Here is a 20,641-nt window from a genome sequence, read left to right as displayed (position 1 = left end):
ATTAGACTGTTTCCTGATTAATTGAAGGAAGAGTTAATAGCCATTTTCTAAGAATGTCGTTATGTCAAGTGTTAACGGTGCTCCAACTTAAAAAGTAACCATTTTTCCTCACTACTACGTATGCTTAGTAAGTGGATCAAACTATTAAAGTTTATATTGATAGTGAAGATTATATTTTACATAAAGGTCATGTGATATATTTATGTACGTGTGAGGTTACGTTTCCATGCATGAGTGAATGTATATTAAGTCAGTATGTATATAGCAAAATCTATGTGCAATTTGACATGCGATTTTCTATATATGTTGGTAATGCAATGATGATGGCTTAATTTTTTTTTCACAATGAAGTTGTAGTTTTATTCACCAAGTTCCATAGTAATTTGGTATGGATTATGGTAATTTGGTACATATCAACCCTCAAAATATGCTGGTTGTAAGGGGGAAAAAATGCTAATTTACTAATTTATTAAGGTTTGTTCAAGTTTTATAAAGAATATTTTGAATTTATTTTTATTTGATGTGAAACATTTTAACACTTCACTCACTCTTAGGACTGAATATTTAGAGGATGAAGTTTACAAGATTGGACATTTACGAGTAATCCAACATTTAAATTAAATAAGTTTTGATATTATATTAAAAAATTATGATTAACTCACTCTAAAAAATTAGCTTACTTGAGGAAGATTGCTGCCTTATAAAAAAAAAAAGTGAAGCCTAATTTTTTACTAATTGAGAGCATCTTAGCAGTTTATTTATTTTAAGAGTAAAAACAAACTATTTCTTAACCAAGTGACAAAATTGACTCAGATGTATTCAAGATTATAATCGGTCTAAATTCAATAAATTAGAATAAAAAATGAAAGAGATACTTATTTGTATCCGAATATCACGGAATGACAATACATTCATATGAAAAAATAATACATACAATTTGTTTGAGTTTAATCAAGAGTACCTTGACAAAAAAAAAAAAAAAAGAGTTGAAATTAAAAAAATATAGACATTTTCATTTATTGGATTAATGAATATGTCTTGTGCTAACATTTTCAGTTTTAGTCACGTAATAAAACTCATTTTTTTGAAATGAAAGTTATTACGATCCAACTTTGTAATAAAACAAAATACTCATTTTAAAATTTTAGTTTTATATATTAAAAAGGAAACGATTAAAAATATTTAGTATACAATATTGGATAAATTTTTTTATTTAATATATATCTTATATTTTTACTTGTATTTTATTTATTTATTTTATTCGAATCTCTATTAAAATTTTTTTAACTTCTTTAGATATAAGCCCTCTTCATTAATGATTATTCTTAACTTCTTTAGACTTTGTTTGAAAGTTTAGAAGAAAAGAAAAGGAAAAGATTTAAAGGAAGAAAAAAAGAAAAGAGAGATTAAATCTCTCCCTTATTTAAATGTTTAATATAGAAAAGATAATGTTATAGATGATTCTTTTATACTTTTTATTTTTATTTTTTTTTAAATACAAAAATAATATTTATATTTAAAATAACTCAAATAAATATGGTTATAAAATGTTTGTTTTTGATGTTTTTCCTTTAGATTAGTCATTACATACATACCATTTGACATAAAGCTAAATTTACACAGTTTTTTTTTCCATAAACATTAGATAGAGAAACTTTTTTTTAATAAAAAATAATTATCATTGCAACAAAGAAAAGAATCAAAGATTACCTACAAAGCAGAAATCAGAGTGAAAATGGAGAGCATAGAGTGAAGAGCCAAGAGGAGAGAGCAAGAGCCAAAAGCAGAGAGTAGAGTGGGAGTGAGGTAAGAAAAATACATCCTAATCATGAGAAGGGATTGATAAACAAACTAAAATAAATTAGTTATTTTAAAAATCTTTTTAAAAAATCTCATAATGAGAGAACTCACAAACCTAAGTTTAGGAGTGTTTTAGAAGTTAGAAAAACTCCTAAACTCTCCCCCTCCAACTTAATTAACTCTCAAACAAAAATTAAATCTCACTAACCCATTCGTTCTCTCAAACAAAGCCATAGATGATTTAGTGCCTCACCTTGAAATTTGAAGAATTAAAAAAGTAGTCACACACTGTCAAAAAAACAATTCCACTGCTGATAACCTATAATAAGATCAGTATCTTACAATTTATGGTTATTTTGCATTTGGGGACATTAATCATATATCTGTTTAGTGGCACATCAATTGTTCGATGAAATGTCTATTAGATTGCTCAAGACTCAAGTCAAATTGATTTGGAATTAGACTTGTTATTGCCTAGTCTCCATTGATTGTAATATTTACTGAACCCAATTACTGATAATAGTGAAAGCTTTTGGCAATAGGTTTTGGTTTTCCTCTAATATAGAGATTGTGACTAACATAAACTTTGTAGAAAGTGATTCCTGTAGTACTGACAACGTTAAGTGCCCTCTGATTTCATTGTTTTATATGGATCTAGAGGGCGTGTCTTTTTTGAAAATTGTCAATGACTAATGATAAAGATTAAGTGATTAATACTATCTTCACTTTCATTTAGACAATAGAGTTTATTGAATAGTTTCATGCTAACAGAAATCCTATATAAAGTGGATTTCGTTTTCTAATAATAATAATAATAACAAGCATTCATTATTAATTAAAGCTAACTTTCCATTTTTATTAAGTAAATTAGAATCCTAATCCAAGCAAAAACCAAAGATAGTGATTGAATATTCATAAATGTTATCTTCAATATTATTTGAGCTGTGAATATTTTATTTTGACATTGTTTTGATCATACTTTCTTCCCTCAACTTTTCTCTTTGTTTTTTCACGCTTGCTTCCAAATGAAGATTAAAAGAATTGAGTTGGGTTGACCGAGCACTGAGCTTACATTGGGTTCACATGCTTCTTAAATCAATTTACGTAAAAATTTATATTCTAATAAAATTGTAATGTTAATATAATTGTTAGATAATGACATGTTAACTAATCCACATTTAGTCTTACATTACCTAAATTATAGGTCTGACACATTTGATTATAAATTTATCAGTCAATGTTGAGGAAATAAACGCATAAATTCTGTATTAACTTTCTAACGAACCAAGAAGCCACCACGATTAACAGAATATGGTGGATAATGTTGATTTTGGTGTTTATTATTGTGGCTGAAGAGCAGATCAAGCCCAAGTAAAATTCAGAAAGAGCGATTCAGTGATTATATTCTTCTGATTTTTCTCAATTCTAGCTTCGTAAGCTAATACCATTACTGTTTCAGAGAGAAAACATTCTGGAATCACAGGACTTGTGATCACAGATGATACCTTCAACCTGTTCCTCCACTCCATTGGAGAAAGTTCTTTTCATCGAGCTTGATGGAAATTTGATGTGAAAGCATAAGTGGAGCAGAAGAGGAACATGAATCAGAGGTAGGTGGCGGAACATTGGATTCAGATGAGAGGAATCCTGCTCCGGTTGCTATGGAATCTCACACAGAAACCTCAAGAACTATGGCTCTTTGATCCAAAAATAGCTAAACTATGGTCTTGATACCATGAGCAAAGAGTGAGAGAGAAAATGAAAACTCTTGACTTTATTGAAAATACTAATGATAAATTAGGTTACAAACAGAAAAGCACAGTCACAATAGAAATTACACTGAATAAAATCTAAAAATTTCAGTTGACATGAACTCTATTCATAGCATACCACTCCACAATCTTAAGGTGTGTAATGGAGTTATCAACCTAATGGGCTTACCATACTATGTGTTAATTCAAATCTTCAAGATGTTAAACTTGTGTGTCATTAATGGGAGATTGTTGGATAATGGCATGGTAATTAATTCTCATTTCACATTGTTTAAATTATACATCCGACACATTTTATTACAAATTTATTAGCCAACGTTAAAAAAAAACAACACATCAATTTTGTATTATCCTTCCAACAATGAGTAATTCTAATAATACACTATATAATCTGGTCAACTGTAAAGAAAGAAATCAATTCTTCTTTTTCTTTGTTTTTTATGTTCTGAATAAAGTTTATCCAAGACTCTAACATGTCATAATCTTGAATACACAAGTTATTACATATCATCGTGTTAACTTAAAGAAGAAAGTCCAAAATCAGATTATGTCTAGCAAAATCTTACTTTCAAGATTGTAGTTCTTTCATTGCCCTGCATTCTTTGAATTGGTATATATTTGATGGATGGTCTAGCTAGCATCATGATGATGATGATGATGATGATGAATAAATGATCTCACGTTGATTTTAAAGTCAAAATTTGATTTGCCAAACTGACAATAAAATAACATAAAGCTGGGCCATGAATGATCTCACTTGCACTAAGATTCGATGAAGCATAAAGGGTTCCCACTTCATTAATTTACTACTTCTTTTAAGTTGACTTGTGCCCAATTTTGTTTTTCTTCGTAGTTGCACTTGGTCAGCAGAAAACTGCAAGAAGCATCATTGAAAAAGACACAGAATTAAAAAGAACATAAGGTCCTCTTTCATGTTAACAAATCATCAATTTTGATTATGGATGATCCTCCATCATCTTTGAAGTGCACTTTCCGGGTTACATCCCACAAAATCATAAATATTATCATCCATCATCATTGTTATAATTGAATCTATGCTTCTTAATGGCCATGGGACATTTCTGCAGTACCAATGAAGTTGACCAGAACTTTGAAGCAGGGGAAATGAAGAGCCACAGTGATCAAGATGCATGCTCCATGTGTGGAAATTTATGCAAGACAAGATGTTCCCGCTGCAAAGTTGCAAGATATTGGCAAGCACTATCTTCTGAATTTCTTGCTATTCATTAGTTTTACTAGCACTTTCTCCCCTCCAATATTTTAGATTAAGACAGAAATACTAAGCTTAATGTGGATTTATTAACCATATGAAGCAGATTCTCTGTTTTGGGCATGTACAAGTTCAATAACTTCATCATATGAATTAATTATTTTATGAGTTTTCAATGGCCAAGGTTAAACATTTATTAAATTTTCATATTATATAATCCATTAGGTAAATCTACTTAAACATATTTTTATTATTTATACATGTAAGATTGAGAAATTTTCTTTCTTTTAAATATTTCCATATAATCTCCTAGTGGTTTTTTTTTTTTTTTTTTTACTGAGATTTCTTTTTAATTAAAGGGAGAACAAGTGGTTTCATGCTGATACATGACACCAACAAATGAATATTCCCACATATCCAGACATATATTCAAGAATCTGCAATATGTCTTGTGTGTTAACTAGTACATTAATTAGAATCATTTTGACTCTTGTTCTTTCCCGTGAGCACTAATTTTTGGGTTTGCATGTTATGATTTCTTAAATGTTTAAATTTGGTCAGCTCCGGGGCGTGCCAATTTAAACATTGGAGAACAGAGCACAAATATGAACGCGGTAAGAAGGAGAATACAACGGATCAAGTAATAAGCGCTGCTCATGAAGCCCCAGAATCTAAGCATCTCAATGAGGATAAAATGGTAATGTTACCATCACCTAAAGATTCAATATTTTGAACCCACCTTCGAATTCAATTGTGTAGCCAGCATTTTTCTTTTGAAGTTATGGTTATCCTCTAAATATTGAATGTTTTCTGGCATAATATTTGCACAAGGAACTCTTATTTTAGCATATGTTTTCGTGTAGGAAGAAATGGCCCATGACCATGAGCAGATCAAGGAACGAGCAAGAAACCTTGAGGAAGAACTAGTGGAGTCTAAGTAAATATGTCAATTTTTGTTATTACTTTTAGTGCTTTCTGTTCTTAAATTGTATTTGAGGAACTTCAATTTACTTGTTTATTTATTTTTATTTACATATTATTCGTTCATTGTCAGGAATGAGATTGAATCACTTCAATCAGAGCGCCACAATTGGAAGATTCGAACGGAATTTATCAGCAAAAGACTACACTGCTTCATGAAAGAATCTGAATCGGATGAGGTGATTGCAGAAATTAAGAGATGCATAAAACTGATTGGATTATCTTTTGCTGTCTCTTTTTTGTTGTTTTAGAAGCACGAAATCTATCACAATATATTAAAAGAGTTTATCATAAACCATTTTAGAAATTATATTTAATTAAAGTCTTTTTAAGAGCTACTCTCTTTATTATACTATGTAATTTTTTCTGCATTCAATATTTCATTTTATTTAATTTCAATTTAAATTTTTATCTCTTTAAATTAATCCTAGTTAATATAAAAAAGTAAAATTAAATGTTACATAACGAAATGAAGATAAGAATGAGTCTTAAAAATGTTTTCATTTATGAATGGATTGAATTTGTGCATGTTATTTTGAGCAGTCTAACCATAATTTTGAATAGATTGCAGTGGAAGCAAGAATCGGTGACAGGGTAAAACAAGAGGATTATATCAAAATGCTGAAGGTATGTTTGCATGTTATGCTAAATTCCAAATGGGTATTTCATGTGACAGCTGTTTGTTAATTTACAGAGTGAGTTGCAAACAGAGAGGGATCGTGTCAAGAGGCTTACATTGGAATTGGAGGAGACTGCACACACTGCCATTATCAACATTGAGGAAGCAAGATTCACAGAGATGAGAAAACAAGAAAAATGCATCCGAATGCTTATGGTCAGTTTGAGATTCTACCAATTTCATTCCACAGTTTGTGTGTTGGTTGGCGAATGGATAGTGTTACTATGCAAATCCTTTTATATATAATCATTGAGATAATAACACTTGATTCAGTGTTACTTACAAAAAATTTTACAAAATATGACACCCAGTGAAATTTCAATCTCATCCCTTTTATTATTTCGCATGTTAATTAAACTTAACCAAATAGCAATCGCAATCCTTAATTTTCAGGGTGAGGTGGGAAAAATGAGGAGAAGACTACAAGAAGAGCGAAAGCATGACGAGACCAAACAAATTGCAGCAAGAAAATTTGAAGAGATAAGCCAAGATTTGGCCACTGCAAATGAAAATCTCGCATCTGCTATATCTAGAGCTGAGCTCGCAGAGGTAATATAGATGACACATATTTGCAATCCAATGACCACTACAATATAGGTTTTTCTTTTTCATATGACAAAAGTAGAATTATTTGTAACACTAAATTACTGAGTTTCAAATAACTTGTCACTCCTGGTTTTTCCCTTAGGCAAAACTCTCCGATCTCGAGAAGAAAATAAGGTTAACTGATGATAAGGTACATTTCCTTTTTCGTTTGCGCTATGAATTAATACTACTATTTCTTCCCCACTTTACAATGTCTAAACTTCAAAATTTTAGTAATGAGGAACAGATGCATCCATTGAACAAACTTTAAGGTTCAATTATTAAAGTTTTCTTAGGACAAATTGATGTCTATATCAATTTGCTTAAGACAAAATTTGCATGACGATCATGTTAAGCGAGAGAACGCCACATGCATTAGAAGCTTAAACAGAGACTGATAGTTGAAGAATCTGACATAACATCGGTTTCTAATGCAGTATGCTTGTGCAATTTGCCTGAACAATGAAAAGGACATGGCTTTCAGTTGTGGGCACATGGTACACTATAATACATGAATGATGTTCCCCATATTTTAGGTATCATCATAATTAAAAAGAATTTTTTATGCAGACTTGCAGGGATTGTGGGTCAAAAATGTCCATATGTCCCATATGCAGGAAGCAGATTACCAGCATTGTAAGGCTGTTTCATGGGTAGATTGCAAGCTAACATGCATAATCTACAGCTACCATTACCTATTTCTTCTGTTCAATGAAAGTAGCATAATGCCTAGTGTATATGTGCTTGGCTCCTATAGCAGTAGCACCACCCCGAGCCCTCCACATACCAAATTATCACGTATGCCCAAATTGATAATTAGTCAGTCAAAATGGCAAAACAGCAGAGGCTACAACATTACTATAAAGAGGAAACATTACTAATCCACCTACAGCGTTGTGGGATTATATTATATCTAAAAGGGTGCAATGCGAATGGTCTGTTTTATCTCAACCTATACAAGTGCAACACATGAACTATTGCTATGAAGTCTTGATCCTCGCTGTAGCTCTCCAAGGTATTCTGTTTGTCTATTTTTATTGACTTGCTCAATCATCTGTTACACAATTGAAGTAACCAGGTTGTTAATATAGGCTTTTCACCGTACGAAAGAAATCATGTCAAAGATAAAAGTGCAAAGTTGATGTTGACAAACTATTTGATTCAACTTGACAACTAGATTCAAAATGATCATGAAATATCAATACGAAATATAGGAATTAAAGACAACATAAACACTAAAAGGAGTGAAGCTACAGTCACAGAAAACATAAAATTTAGATTTTGGAGGAGAAAAAAATAAAATAAAATAGTCTCATTTTAGGAAAATCCTAATCACAGAAGATCTGGATAGAAAGCTTGTATCTTAAACAACGTATGATGTGGAATCAATGTTACATTAACCATTCACCCAATGGTTCTGACCATTTTATGGCCGGACACCTGCAGTTTCTACAAATATTTTTAATGCTGTTATACATATCCCTATCACTGCTTTCTAGATAAATCATGCAAAAACTTACCAATGTAACACACTTCATTTAATGTATTATGAACTAGAAGAGTAGTAAAAAGGAAGAAAATTGACATGCCATGTATTTGGAGACTTGTTTTTGAGCCAAACAGTACAGAATCAAGTTGAACAATTATTCACTCATTTGGTCATGTAATGAGTACAGGTCTAGATTTAGAAAAACAGAAAGCACAGAATGGAAGTAGATACATAAACCTCCTGGCAGCACTAGACACAAAGGTGTAAAAAGATCCTATATCCTTTCACACGGTTAATAGAAATAAATAGAACAAACATCTGCGTTGTGATTAAAATCACTGCCTTGAAAGAATTTCAGTAAACTTTTGGTGCAATAGGATAGCCAGTTTGCTCAAAAGCACCGATACTAAGGGCCATTGATCCATTAAATACATCTTAAAAGCACCGCCATTAAAGACTATGAATTTATTGAGAGATTTTATATATGGATCAGTCCATCTTTAAAGTACTACAACCAAGAGCTATCGATTTATTAAAAAGAGATATTTGTCTTGTTTGAATGAATTTGTATTTATAAAAAATATATATATAAATTTATAAGTTAAAATTAATTTATATTTATCTATTTTTAAAAGATATTCTCTTTTAACTTCTCTAAAATTTAAAGAAATAAATAATTTTTAACTTATAGAAAGAATTTTTTTTATTTTTATATTATTTTTCTCCTCATACAAGGACTTATTTATAAATTAACTCAAACTGAGCTACTATTATTTTATTTATTTACTTAACAGCATTATATTTAACATGAATATGTAATTTTTTTTTATCATCAGTGGGGTGGTATTCTTAAATATTTTACTTTTTTTTTATCGTCTTAAAAATAATAAATTTAAATTCAACAGTAAAGTGTGTTGTACAAATCTTTACGTAGATTTTCATAATATCTTTTACCTAATAAAATATACCTACTAATACAATCAATCTTGTCATTATTTAGAACTTGTTGTATAAAAATATACCTTTCAAGTATTTTAAAATATGATAGAATATATTTTACTATTCATCACTTGAATTGTAATAACTCGAATGAACTCTCTTTGTAATAAAATAATCCTCTAAGAATACATTTTCTCTTATCTACTCCCAAAACAATATAGATATTGATCAACTTCTCATATTCTATAATACTCAATTCACAAAAATTGTGAGTTTATCCAACCTTGATAAAACGCATTATAAATACACTTTATAGTAATTAAACATTTTAGATAGACCATTAACAATAATAACAAAAATCATACGTATTATAATTTGCACTATTAATAAATTGAAAAATTCAATTTATTAAGTTTCAAATAGTTATATAACTTAAACTAGCAACAATAATCCATTTATACAATAATAAAAATATCCAAATACCAATATGCAATTCTGATATAATATTTTAATTTTGTATCACAATAATTTATTTAATTATCAAGCATACATGTGAAAGTCAATTTTGTTTAACTCTAACAATTGAATTATAGCTATAACAATGAAATGATCACAATAAAAATTTTATTCTATTTTTTAAATTTATATTCATGTATACATGATTTGTAAAATCACAATCACAAATCAAATAAATTAAGAATTTAATAAATGTAGTATGTGATGCAATGTAAGTCATACTCTAAAGAATACTTTTATTTTCAAATACGATTAAGAAAGACATATTTAGAGGATGTGTCATTTAATAGTAATCAATTAATCAAACTCAAAGCCAAAGTTATTTCAAAAAATCAATCAACAAAGTTAAACTTAAAGAACTTTTATACAATAGTTTAATTTATTATTGATTTTAATTTCGTCAATTTCAAATTATTCTTATGAACATCTTCGAACATTTAATCAATGTACATACATCGATTAACAATCTCACAATCAATGTAGGTAAACCAATTTGAATTCTTTTTTATTAACCTTAATTTCATACATGTGAATAAAGCCTCTGATTAATCCTAATTAAATCCAAATTGATCAATTCAAAAATAATTAGGCTATTTATGAATTGTTGAAGTTCTGTTCTAATTAGATTAAATTAACCAAAATCAATCAAGTTCAATTCAAAATAAGTTCAAAATTAAAAGAAGGGGGGAAATCAATATTTGAATTCAAAGTTTAAGTGCAAAACCTCATAATCAATCCAATGCAATGACGTATCCTCTAGGTTGAATGTAAAAATTAGCCTCTCATGACTATCTCCAAGAGCACAAAAATAAGAAGTTCATATAGAAAGAGAGTTCTTCTAGATCAAGAAAACTATAAAATTGAATTAATGAAAGTTTAATGTCTTTTTAGATTCTCTAAACTTGAAATAATTGTCTAAATACAAGTGAAATTTATAAGTTACTCCTGGCCCAATTAAAAAACCCTTTGAAGAAGCTTTTCAATGCATATAGTTTGTTTGATTTGGGCTACAATTGAATGAGATATGTCCATTTAAATGGCAGTAACTTTGTATCTAGTTTTGAACCTAACTTTAAACTCACCATCCCCTCCCTCTTTAAGAGAGTCCGCCACGGACGCACGTTAACCCTCACGGTTTTGTTTCTCCCAGATATAACACACTAGGAAAAGGTCTCATGCTAGAAGGAAGGACGTCACAGCTATTTAAAGACTGATAAGTCACTCCCCCCAACCGATGTGGGACTCATCACTCCCCATGATAATGGACAGAAGAATAATGTTGTACCCCAAACATTAGGATAAAAATTCCATGCATAACATTCATCATTCATCATTGTAAATCACATGAGTCCCTAGATCACTATCTTTGGATAATTGATAATACAGACAAATGTTTTGCTATCACCTTTACTGAACACTTCTCCTAACTTTGGTTTAATATTGTTATCTGAAGAAATAGGATTAAGGGCTACCATGAGAACAGTGGAAACATAAGCTGTTTTCTCAAGGATGCCATGTTGTTGTTGGTGGACATTTAAGAGAATGCGACAAGTTATTAATTATATATAGTTGATATGATTGAGTGCCTTGCGTCACTTTTACTATTCCCTCCTTATCAAGCTAATTAAGCATGCAAAATTTGTGATTTTTAGGAACTGTTTAATGACGCTTTTTTTTTGTGTTCAACAAATTATCTCAATGCAAATTTTAGAAATTTTAATTTGTAAGAATATTGAATAAAGCTAATTTCCTTTATTCAATATTAGCGGGCAATTAAAGCTAAATATATTATTATGAACTTTTATTTTGATTAAAACTAAAACATAATAAAATAAAATCAGATAAAACAAAAGTATAGATTTAAGTTTGAGAAGTCAATAGATATTAAAAGATGAGGCTCACCGACTTTAAAATAAAAATAATTATTCAATAATTAAACAGAATAAGATTAAAAAAAAGTTTGAATCTTTAAATAACGGGTTAAAATGACATTTGAGAGGAAGAAAAGAGGAACAGAGAAACATTCTAAAATAGTAAGCAATCAAGAAAAAAATTAAGAGTAAAATTCCAAAAAAAAAAAAAAGAACAAGTAGTTTTTTCTTACTTTTAATTTTATATTCAAATATTATTTATGTAATTTAAATCTAGAATAAATTACATTAACTCATCGACCATTAATTTTACCTTTTTATATAAGTATAATCGTCTGGTAGTAATTTAAATATTTAAAATATATATATATATATATATATTGCTAATATATTTATTATTTTAAATATGCTACATCAAAATAGAATCTTTTATTTGTTATGATAAAATAAATATGATTAGATGATTCTTTTAAAATAAAAATTATAATAAATAAAAAGATTATTAAAAGTTAGAATACATTCTTTTCAAAATCTAACTAGCATTTTTTAAAAAAATAATAATTAAGAGTGTGGTAATGAATAAGAAAAAGGGAAAAAAAATAGGATGAAATTCAAAGACAAAGTTTGCCAATATTTAAAAGAAATTGATGTAATCAGGTGCGCATGTCTTAAATGTAATAATTTTTATTATAAATCTAAAGATGATGTAAATGTTAATCTATTAAAATGAAAATTTGAACTAAGCTACAAGCATTAAAAATATCATAATGAATGCTTAGAGAACTTATCATCTAACTACTAGTGACTCTAAAGATAATCATATTGATATTGATTTTAATCATGAAATAAGTGATGATAACTTATCCTATACTGCATGATATGCATCCATTATTTAATATGAATAAAGATAACATGTTTAATCACTCTATGTATGGTGATATAACATGTTTATCTTATTTTCTTTAATTTTTAGGCAATATTTTATTTTTTATTTTTTATGTTGTAATTAATTATTACATAATTAAATTTAGCGGATAAGAGTAAATTTAGTTACATTTTTTATTTTTTAAATTAAAGAGAAAAAAGTAAAACAACAATTTCTTGAATAGCTTAAGATAAAGAGAATAACTAATTCATTTCTTTGATGAAAATAATTTATTTCAAACAATAAATATGATGATAATGTTTCAATTTGATATATAGATAATATTGAATTTTTTAAACTTATATATATATATATATATATTTAAATTTAAATTTCTACAGCACAATTTTTTAAAATTGAATTTGATAATGTTTGTATTTCTTGTTTCTATCTAATATGGTTGTTCTGACTATTTGGAAGGTTTTGTCCAAAAAAGGATGACAAAAGTTGTACTTTAAAATTATAAATTGATTATAATTTGTGACGTACTGTTTTAAAAATAACTTCTTGCATTAGTTCTCAAACCAATATGAAAAATTATCGCATTTTATATACTAGCTATTTTTACATCAATTCTAAAACCAATTAAAATAGCTTTTTCTAACCATTTTAAAAAGGTTTTACTATAACGGATAAAGCATTAAATTACTTTCGAACATTTAGCAACATCTTGTTAAAAATGAACATGAAATAATTTTAATTTTTTTTAAAAAAAAAGATAAACAACAATACTCTCCTATTTATATTTTTAAATAAATCTTTGAAGATCCAATCATATAAAATATTAAGAAAATCATAATTGTTTTATTTAATTCCACAAATTATGTATAATGAAAATAAATTTTATCACAAAAATAAATATAAACGTACTATTTTGAACTTTCTCTATAATATTTATGATTTTGACATTTATTTGAATTATTCTCTAAATTAATAAAGGTTTCTCAATTTTTTAAATAAATTTTATTATAAACTTTTGAAATAAGTTTGTAAATATTCTAAAAAGTATTCAAAACAGTTTAATTATTTAAATTATTAAAAAAACAGCATCGTATATCATGAAATTTTTACTTTTTATTTTATATTTTATATATATATATATATATATATATATATATATATATAATACTCTAAATATTTTTGTAGTCCTTTTTTTAAGAAACTTTTAATTAAGTTAAACAATCAATAAAAGCAGTTAAAGTTAGGTTTTAATTTAAGTTTTCATCAACCCCGTGATAAAAAGGAAGAAACAAGAATTATTTCTTACCAACTAAAGTATCTTATATGTAAAAAAGATTAAAAAAAAAAAACTAGGTTCTTACTAAAAAGAAATAAAAATTTGTAAAAAAAATACCTTTAAATATTTATTTATAACAGTACACAACATTTTCTTACCCAAAATTTGCTCTAGTCGGCTTTTTCACCGTATAATGCAGTTTAGAAAATTAATTAACAAAATAATGACAGTTAAAAGTTAATTATGAAATTTGCTTAAATGACCAATAAAGCAACTACGTATAAAAAAAAAGTAAACAGTGCTGTGACACATAATAAGAGCAAAGGGTGGCACAGCAGTGAAGGAGACATGTGAGGAGGTTGCATGTGTGAAGAAGATGAGCATATAGATGCTACATCTAGCGAGACACCTTACTCCCTTGAAAGTTGTAGAAAGTGAGAGCTTCGTGTTGTGCTGATGCACTTCCAACTCCTTTTATTTCAAATTGCTAATCATAATACCTATGGGATCTATTTTCCACATGCAAAGTCTCTTCTACAAGTGTTTCATTCTTACAAAATCAAATGTGACTTTCACTCTAATGTGTATTATTCTAATAATAAATTTATAAAACTGCATTACTGTGATAGAAGAAAAAGAGTTGTGTAATTGGGGTGGTGGGATCTAATCCTTTCCCTCCCATATGACAGAGGTGGCACCACAATCCCTCCACGCAAACATGACGTGTTTGAGATCTCTGTCGCACATGACGGTGCAACCTCATCCACCTTTAAGAACTACCAGCTGTGACCTCAATTTCCACCCACCCATCTCATGCCACTTGTAATTATAAATTTTCTTCATTTTAAGATAAGTTACAATTTTTGGTTACTCTTATTTGCTGTACTTTTTCTACTAATCTGAATCAACATGCTTGAAATCAGATTAACTAAACTACGATTTGACTATGAGTCCTTTTCTTTAATTTTTTTCAGAAAGAGATTTATATTTCAAATATTTTATGAAAAGTATAAACTGTATTGTATTTGTTTATAACTATAAAATAATTTTTCAAAAGAGAATATAATGTTAATAACTTCTCTAAATAATAAAAATTGAGGAGTCAGCTTAGGTTGGCTTGAGTTTATCCAGTTTGATGGTGCATGATTCAATACGTAACATAATTAATATTACAACCGGGCCATGTTATTTTTGATCCAATCCAACTTAAAACCAATTAACCCATACATTTTAGTTTGCATTTGAGTTTATCAATTTGCAGGTTGGATTGAATATTGGATTCATGATCACCTCTAATGATTTCTCATTAAATTTTTTAAATGAATATAGTCAAACTTTTTATGATTGTCTTGCTTTACTTAAAATTAACATAGACACAGCAACAGAGCACGTGGTACTTAAATTGTAATAGTTTCCTTTGAAATAAATATTTACGTGCAGGAGAAGAAAGCAAGACGTAATGAACATTCAATCAGAAAACTCAAAATTGAGAACATGCTTACAGCACATTTATGCTCTGGCAACGTAGAAGATGATAAATGGACAAGAACTACATCGTTACGATGATTATTCTGATTTTGATTTGATACCACAATATCAGTGTACTAATTCCATTTGGATTTCAGATATACCCTGCCCGCTTCTTCCTTCATGTCGTCTCACAACTCAAAAGTTAGAAGTTCAAAGAAAATTTATTTTCTTCATCCTATTTTTTATTATTTTTTTACAACTACGAAAATTATGAAAAAAAAAGATAAAAGTGAAATAAAATGAGTTATAGAAAATATAATAAATATGGTTTCAATAGGTGTTTCGCAAACACCAAAGAACATTAAGAAAAACAAACAAAAAAGGTATATTTTACATCTTATATTTTCATGAGATTTTTATTCTAATTTCTCTATTTGTTTTGGTCTTAGTGATTTTTAAATTTTTTTTAAAAAATAACATTTCTAGTTTTTAATGACGATGGGAGTAACTAATTAAAAAGGTATCATGTGTTAATTTTTATGGGTCACATTTTATTTGTACGCAAGTTTACCTATCAAAAAGTAATAAAAAAATTTTAAATTAAGAGTTCTTAAATTATTGTCCTACAGATATTATTTTTCAAGTACCAAGAATAACTTAATTTGATAGTTTAAATGTAACGGGACTGTAACAGATAAAAAATAGAGCTTAATTTTAATAATAAATTAAAGGAACAGTAATACAATATATGAGAGAGATCAGATGAGATGAGTCTAGGACTTATGGATTTATCTACTACACTTCTTTATGGTCTAATTAATTTAATATTGATATTGGTATTCAAATATTTATCAATCACTCATAATTAGTTCTATTAACACCCAATAATTATGTAATGTCAATATTCCTTTTCCTAAACAAACACCCTCAATGATCATGCAAGGTAATTGGCCGAGAAAGCATGAAGATCCTATGAGTTTGTTAATTCAATAAGGTTAAAAGAAAGGAATTAAGTGTGATTAATCTAGCCCCTTATTCATTTTATCCTATAGTTCCGTTAATTATATGTAGTACGATCACCTATAATGCAACTAACTATGGGATGTTAAGGTTGATCAAATCTTAATATACACAATATAATCCAATAGAATAAAACCAAACATTAAAGGAAAACTAACACCAACATTAAAGTAAAAATCACATAAAGTTTGTAGTAGAATCCATCATATATAGCCCTAGTTATGGGTTTAGTTACTCATAACAAAATAAATTACGAAGAACGTGATAAATAAATTTATAACTACAAAGAAAAATTCAAACAAAAGAAACCCAGAAATGTAGAAGACGAAGAGAGTTCTCGTTCTCCGAAAGGATACTTAATCACTTGCTTGGACTCTAAGGAGAAGTTTGTCGTCCTTATCAATGGTCTCCAATGACTCTCAAAGATGAGTTTAGGTAGAACTAAGAAGGAAAAAATGGTGTGTAGAGAAGTGGGAGTGTCAAATGTAGACCATAAGCCCTCTTTATATAAGTTGTGCCCTGAATTTCCAGTCAATTGAGCTCTATCTTTTTTAATTTATTTTATCCACAATCAAAATCACTCTAAATCTTCATATCTCAATCTTTATCTAAGTTTAAATTTTAAATTCAAAATTCAAACTCAGATTCACATAGCCTTGACTAAAATTATCTAAATTTTATTCAAAATATCTCTATAATGCACTAATAGCAATTTACAGTTGACCTGCAATGATTAATAACATAACTAATATAAATATATATGAAATTGGATTTAAATGTATAAATATAAGTCATAAAATATATTAAAATATGAACTTATCACATTTATGTTAATGACAAAGTACTAAATATAGATTTATCAATAACTAAAACTAAAAAAGTTTTTCGAAAGGAATAAAAATCAAAATATGATAAAAATTGTTAGCAATCAATTTATGTTTCTAGGTCCGATTTTTAAAGAACATTATGTGATCCACATAACCCCATTATCTGCTTAATTTTTGTTCTATGCAAAGGTTACTTTCACTAGTTTTTCAGAATAGGCTCCATGATGGGTAGAGTCCTATAAATATTTTGCTCTCATGATTTTAGGTTATCAAATCCGCTCCTCTTCTTAGAACAAAACACATCATCGTGCTTGAGTGGGTGAGGATTTGGAAAACTAGAACTGTGATCGTGAATTAATTTTGCAATAGCTAGAGGTTAGTGTTCTCAATCCGTTTTGCTTTCGCATAGCCTTATTACGGTTTTTATTTGGCTTTTCTTCATTTACAAAAATATATTATAAAAATAGAATAACTCAAATTGGGATAAACTAAGTGATATGATGAATAGAGATAAAAAAAAATAGTTATAAAAAATATTATAGAAATTTATTGTAATTGAGAATAGAATAACTCAAATGAGAATATTCCAAATTCACTCAAAAAAATGTTATTTTTCACTCCATCAAAATAAAAGCAATAATAATCACAAACAGATATACAGTTCTCTCGTTTTCCCAAAGATAACAAATTTTCTCGCAGGGTTTAAATGACAATATTTCAACTTAATATGGTACAAGTGAATTTAATTAAGCCAATATATCAGAAGCTGTTTTCTCTTTGTTTTCTTCTTCATCCAATGTATCACACAGTGCTCTCCCCTTTGTCTCTGGCAGGAATATTCCAAACACCCCACTACAACCTATCACCAACCCAAAAACCCCATAGCATAAGAACTTATTCCCTCTTCCAGCACCCACCAACAAAGGACTAAACGTGCCACCAAATACCACCGCTAACCTTGCCATTGACAGTGCTGAATTCCTCACACAAGTTGGGAACAACTCTGTGGTGTATATTAAGTAAATGTTAAAAGAAGCACAAGCACTGAAAAAGGATACTAACTCAAACCAAATTTGCAAATTGGTCCATAGCTTCCCTTCCATGATTGACATTACACTAAAAATGCCACTTAGGATAGTGAAAAAGAGGAGTGCACTTCTCCTATTGAACTTGTCTATAAGAAAGAAGGTGATCAAGGCTGATGGCACCTCAGATAAGGCATTGAATGTGACACTTAAATAAAGGTCGAAGGATAACACTTCAAGGCCTAGTGGCATGCCATAATAGACCAATCCAATGCCAATTCCCATGGCCATAATCGCTAATAATCTTCTTGAAGACCATTTCTTTTCCATCAAAATTTTGAGGGCCGAAAAGAAATTCTCGTTCCAAGTTTCTTCCTTGTGGGACATGCTATTGATGGTCAAATTCAGGTTACTTTGCGTGATTGATGTGATGCATTTTAAAGTAGCCACGGCTTCTTCTTTCATTCCTCGCACAAGAAGCCATCTAGGGGACTCACTAACTAACAACTTGACCAATATGCAATAGAAAATGGTTGAAATAGAAGTCCACAGATAGAGGTTTCTCCACGAAGAATTCCTGTTTGCGTATGCCATGGCGGGTAAGGACAAGAACCCTACATATCCATCCATCTAACAAGTAAATCTAAATCGATTTATTTTTTGAGAAACCGTTAATGTTAACAAAATTTCACTGTAAACTAATGAAAATTTACTTAATTTTTAAATGATATTTTTCAACATGTATGGTACACGATGAAAATAAACAAATATTATTTTTTTATTGAGAATTATATTATTTAATATTATCAATGCAATAAGATCATATAATTTTCAGTGAAAACTAATAAGACATAAGTTCATATCATTGTATCCTTCGATACACATTAAAAAAATAATTTTTAAAACAATTATTAAAAAATTAATAATTTTTAAGTATACAATTGATAACTTTTATATATTTTCAGTTGATTTTATTATTTTTATATTTTGTAAATTTTAAAGTAATTCTCGTCATGACTAAGTGACGACAAAGCGAGTATATAATTAATCACTTCACCTTATGATAATCACTAGTGTGACATAATTATGTACATGATAGATTATCATTTAGGAGTAAGATATAAATCATTTTCAAATTTTTTAGAATTATGAGGTTTAAGTTGATAAAAAAATGATCTTAAACTTTATAATACAGAATTTATGTGGTATAATATTTGAAAAGAAATTTGAGGAGGTAGGAATTGAGTTTGGAGACGGAGGCATACCTACAGTGAAACAAAAGAAGCCAATGGCACTAATCTGGCCACGCCAGCGTTTTCCAACGAGCTCCGAAGCTAGCACAAGAGCTGAGGTTCCGATGGTGGCTCGGCTAAATCCAATTAGAAACTTGAGAGCTGAGTAGATCCAAACATTGGTAGAGAAGGTGACGAGGAAGGAAGAGAGAGACATCATGAGACATGAGTAAAGGAGCATGTTCTTGCGCCCAAGCGATGAGTCAGCAAGCGTGGCCAGCAGAAGCCCACCCACTAAGCACCCAACAAAGAAAAACGAAGCAGGGAGGCCCGTTATGATGGAATTCTCACACTCCAAGGCCCACTCTGAAACAATGGAGGCTTCTGAGGGCCCATTCCAGGCCCACGAATCCCTCGGAAGGCTGCATATGTTGCTATCTGCGGTGCATGGTGTGGCGCCTTGTTGGGTGCAGCGCCAAGGTGGTTGCGCGTCGGTGAAGACGGTGATGAAGGTTTGTTGAGCATCGAAGATCCAAGCGAAGGAGACAAGAACGGATTGCAAGAACTGGTGCCAATTGAATTCGCCTATGCAAATTTCGATGGTGGAGGCCAGAGAAGGATCGTCTTCTTTTCCTGGCTGTGCTTCTTCTGCCTCTGACTTTGAACTCAGAAGAGGGGTTGAATCTGCCATATACAACAAAACTCTTATTTAATGGAGTTATGGTTCGCTTAGACGTGTTTGCCTAAGGGCTTTATATAGGAGAACAGAATCTTTAACCTCTCTAGATTCTTCTACACTTCTCATCGTAATTTCTTTACGTGCAAATGGCCCCTTCACAATTCAAATAAGAAACTGTTTAATCATCCACTTGTTTCTTTCACTGACAAAAAAAAGGGACAGATTTACAATTTTTTCACTGTGGATAGTTAAATCTGATAGAAAATTAAGTAGATGCAGGAGAGGGAAATTTCGCACCAATTTCGATTCGTCTTCACTCTTCACTTCTCGTTATGATTTACTTTTCACATGCAAACGGTCCCA

The 20,641-nt window shown here is 29.4% G+C and overlaps 1 protein-coding gene across 1 annotated transcript; it reads right to left on the bottom strand.

The window, feature by feature from the left end:
* Window positions 1-18,019: 18,019 nt before the first annotated feature.
* LOC113865987 (organic cation/carnitine transporter 3-like) lies at window positions 18,020-20,325 on the bottom strand. The gene is made up of 2 exons (XM_027500834.1): window positions 19,633-20,325; window positions 18,020-18,981 (listed from the first exon to the last, which is right to left on the bottom strand). Exons 1-2 carry the CDS (start codon window positions 20,288-20,290, stop codon window positions 18,089-18,091), a joined length of 1,551 nt encoding a protein of 516 aa, XP_027356635.1. The 5' UTR covers window positions 20,291-20,325; the 3' UTR covers window positions 18,020-18,088.
* Between the last annotated feature and the right edge of the window lie 316 nt (window positions 20,326-20,641).

This window comes from Abrus precatorius, unplaced genomic scaffold (assembly GCF_003935025.1).
Source record: "Abrus precatorius isolate BTA unplaced genomic scaffold, Abrus_2018 Scaffold4, whole genome shotgun sequence".
Lineage (NCBI taxonomy): Eukaryota > Viridiplantae > Streptophyta > Magnoliopsida > Fabales > Fabaceae > Abrus > Abrus precatorius.
Note: the sequence above shows the minus strand (reverse complement) of the source record. Positions and strands in the feature narration are given on the sequence as shown.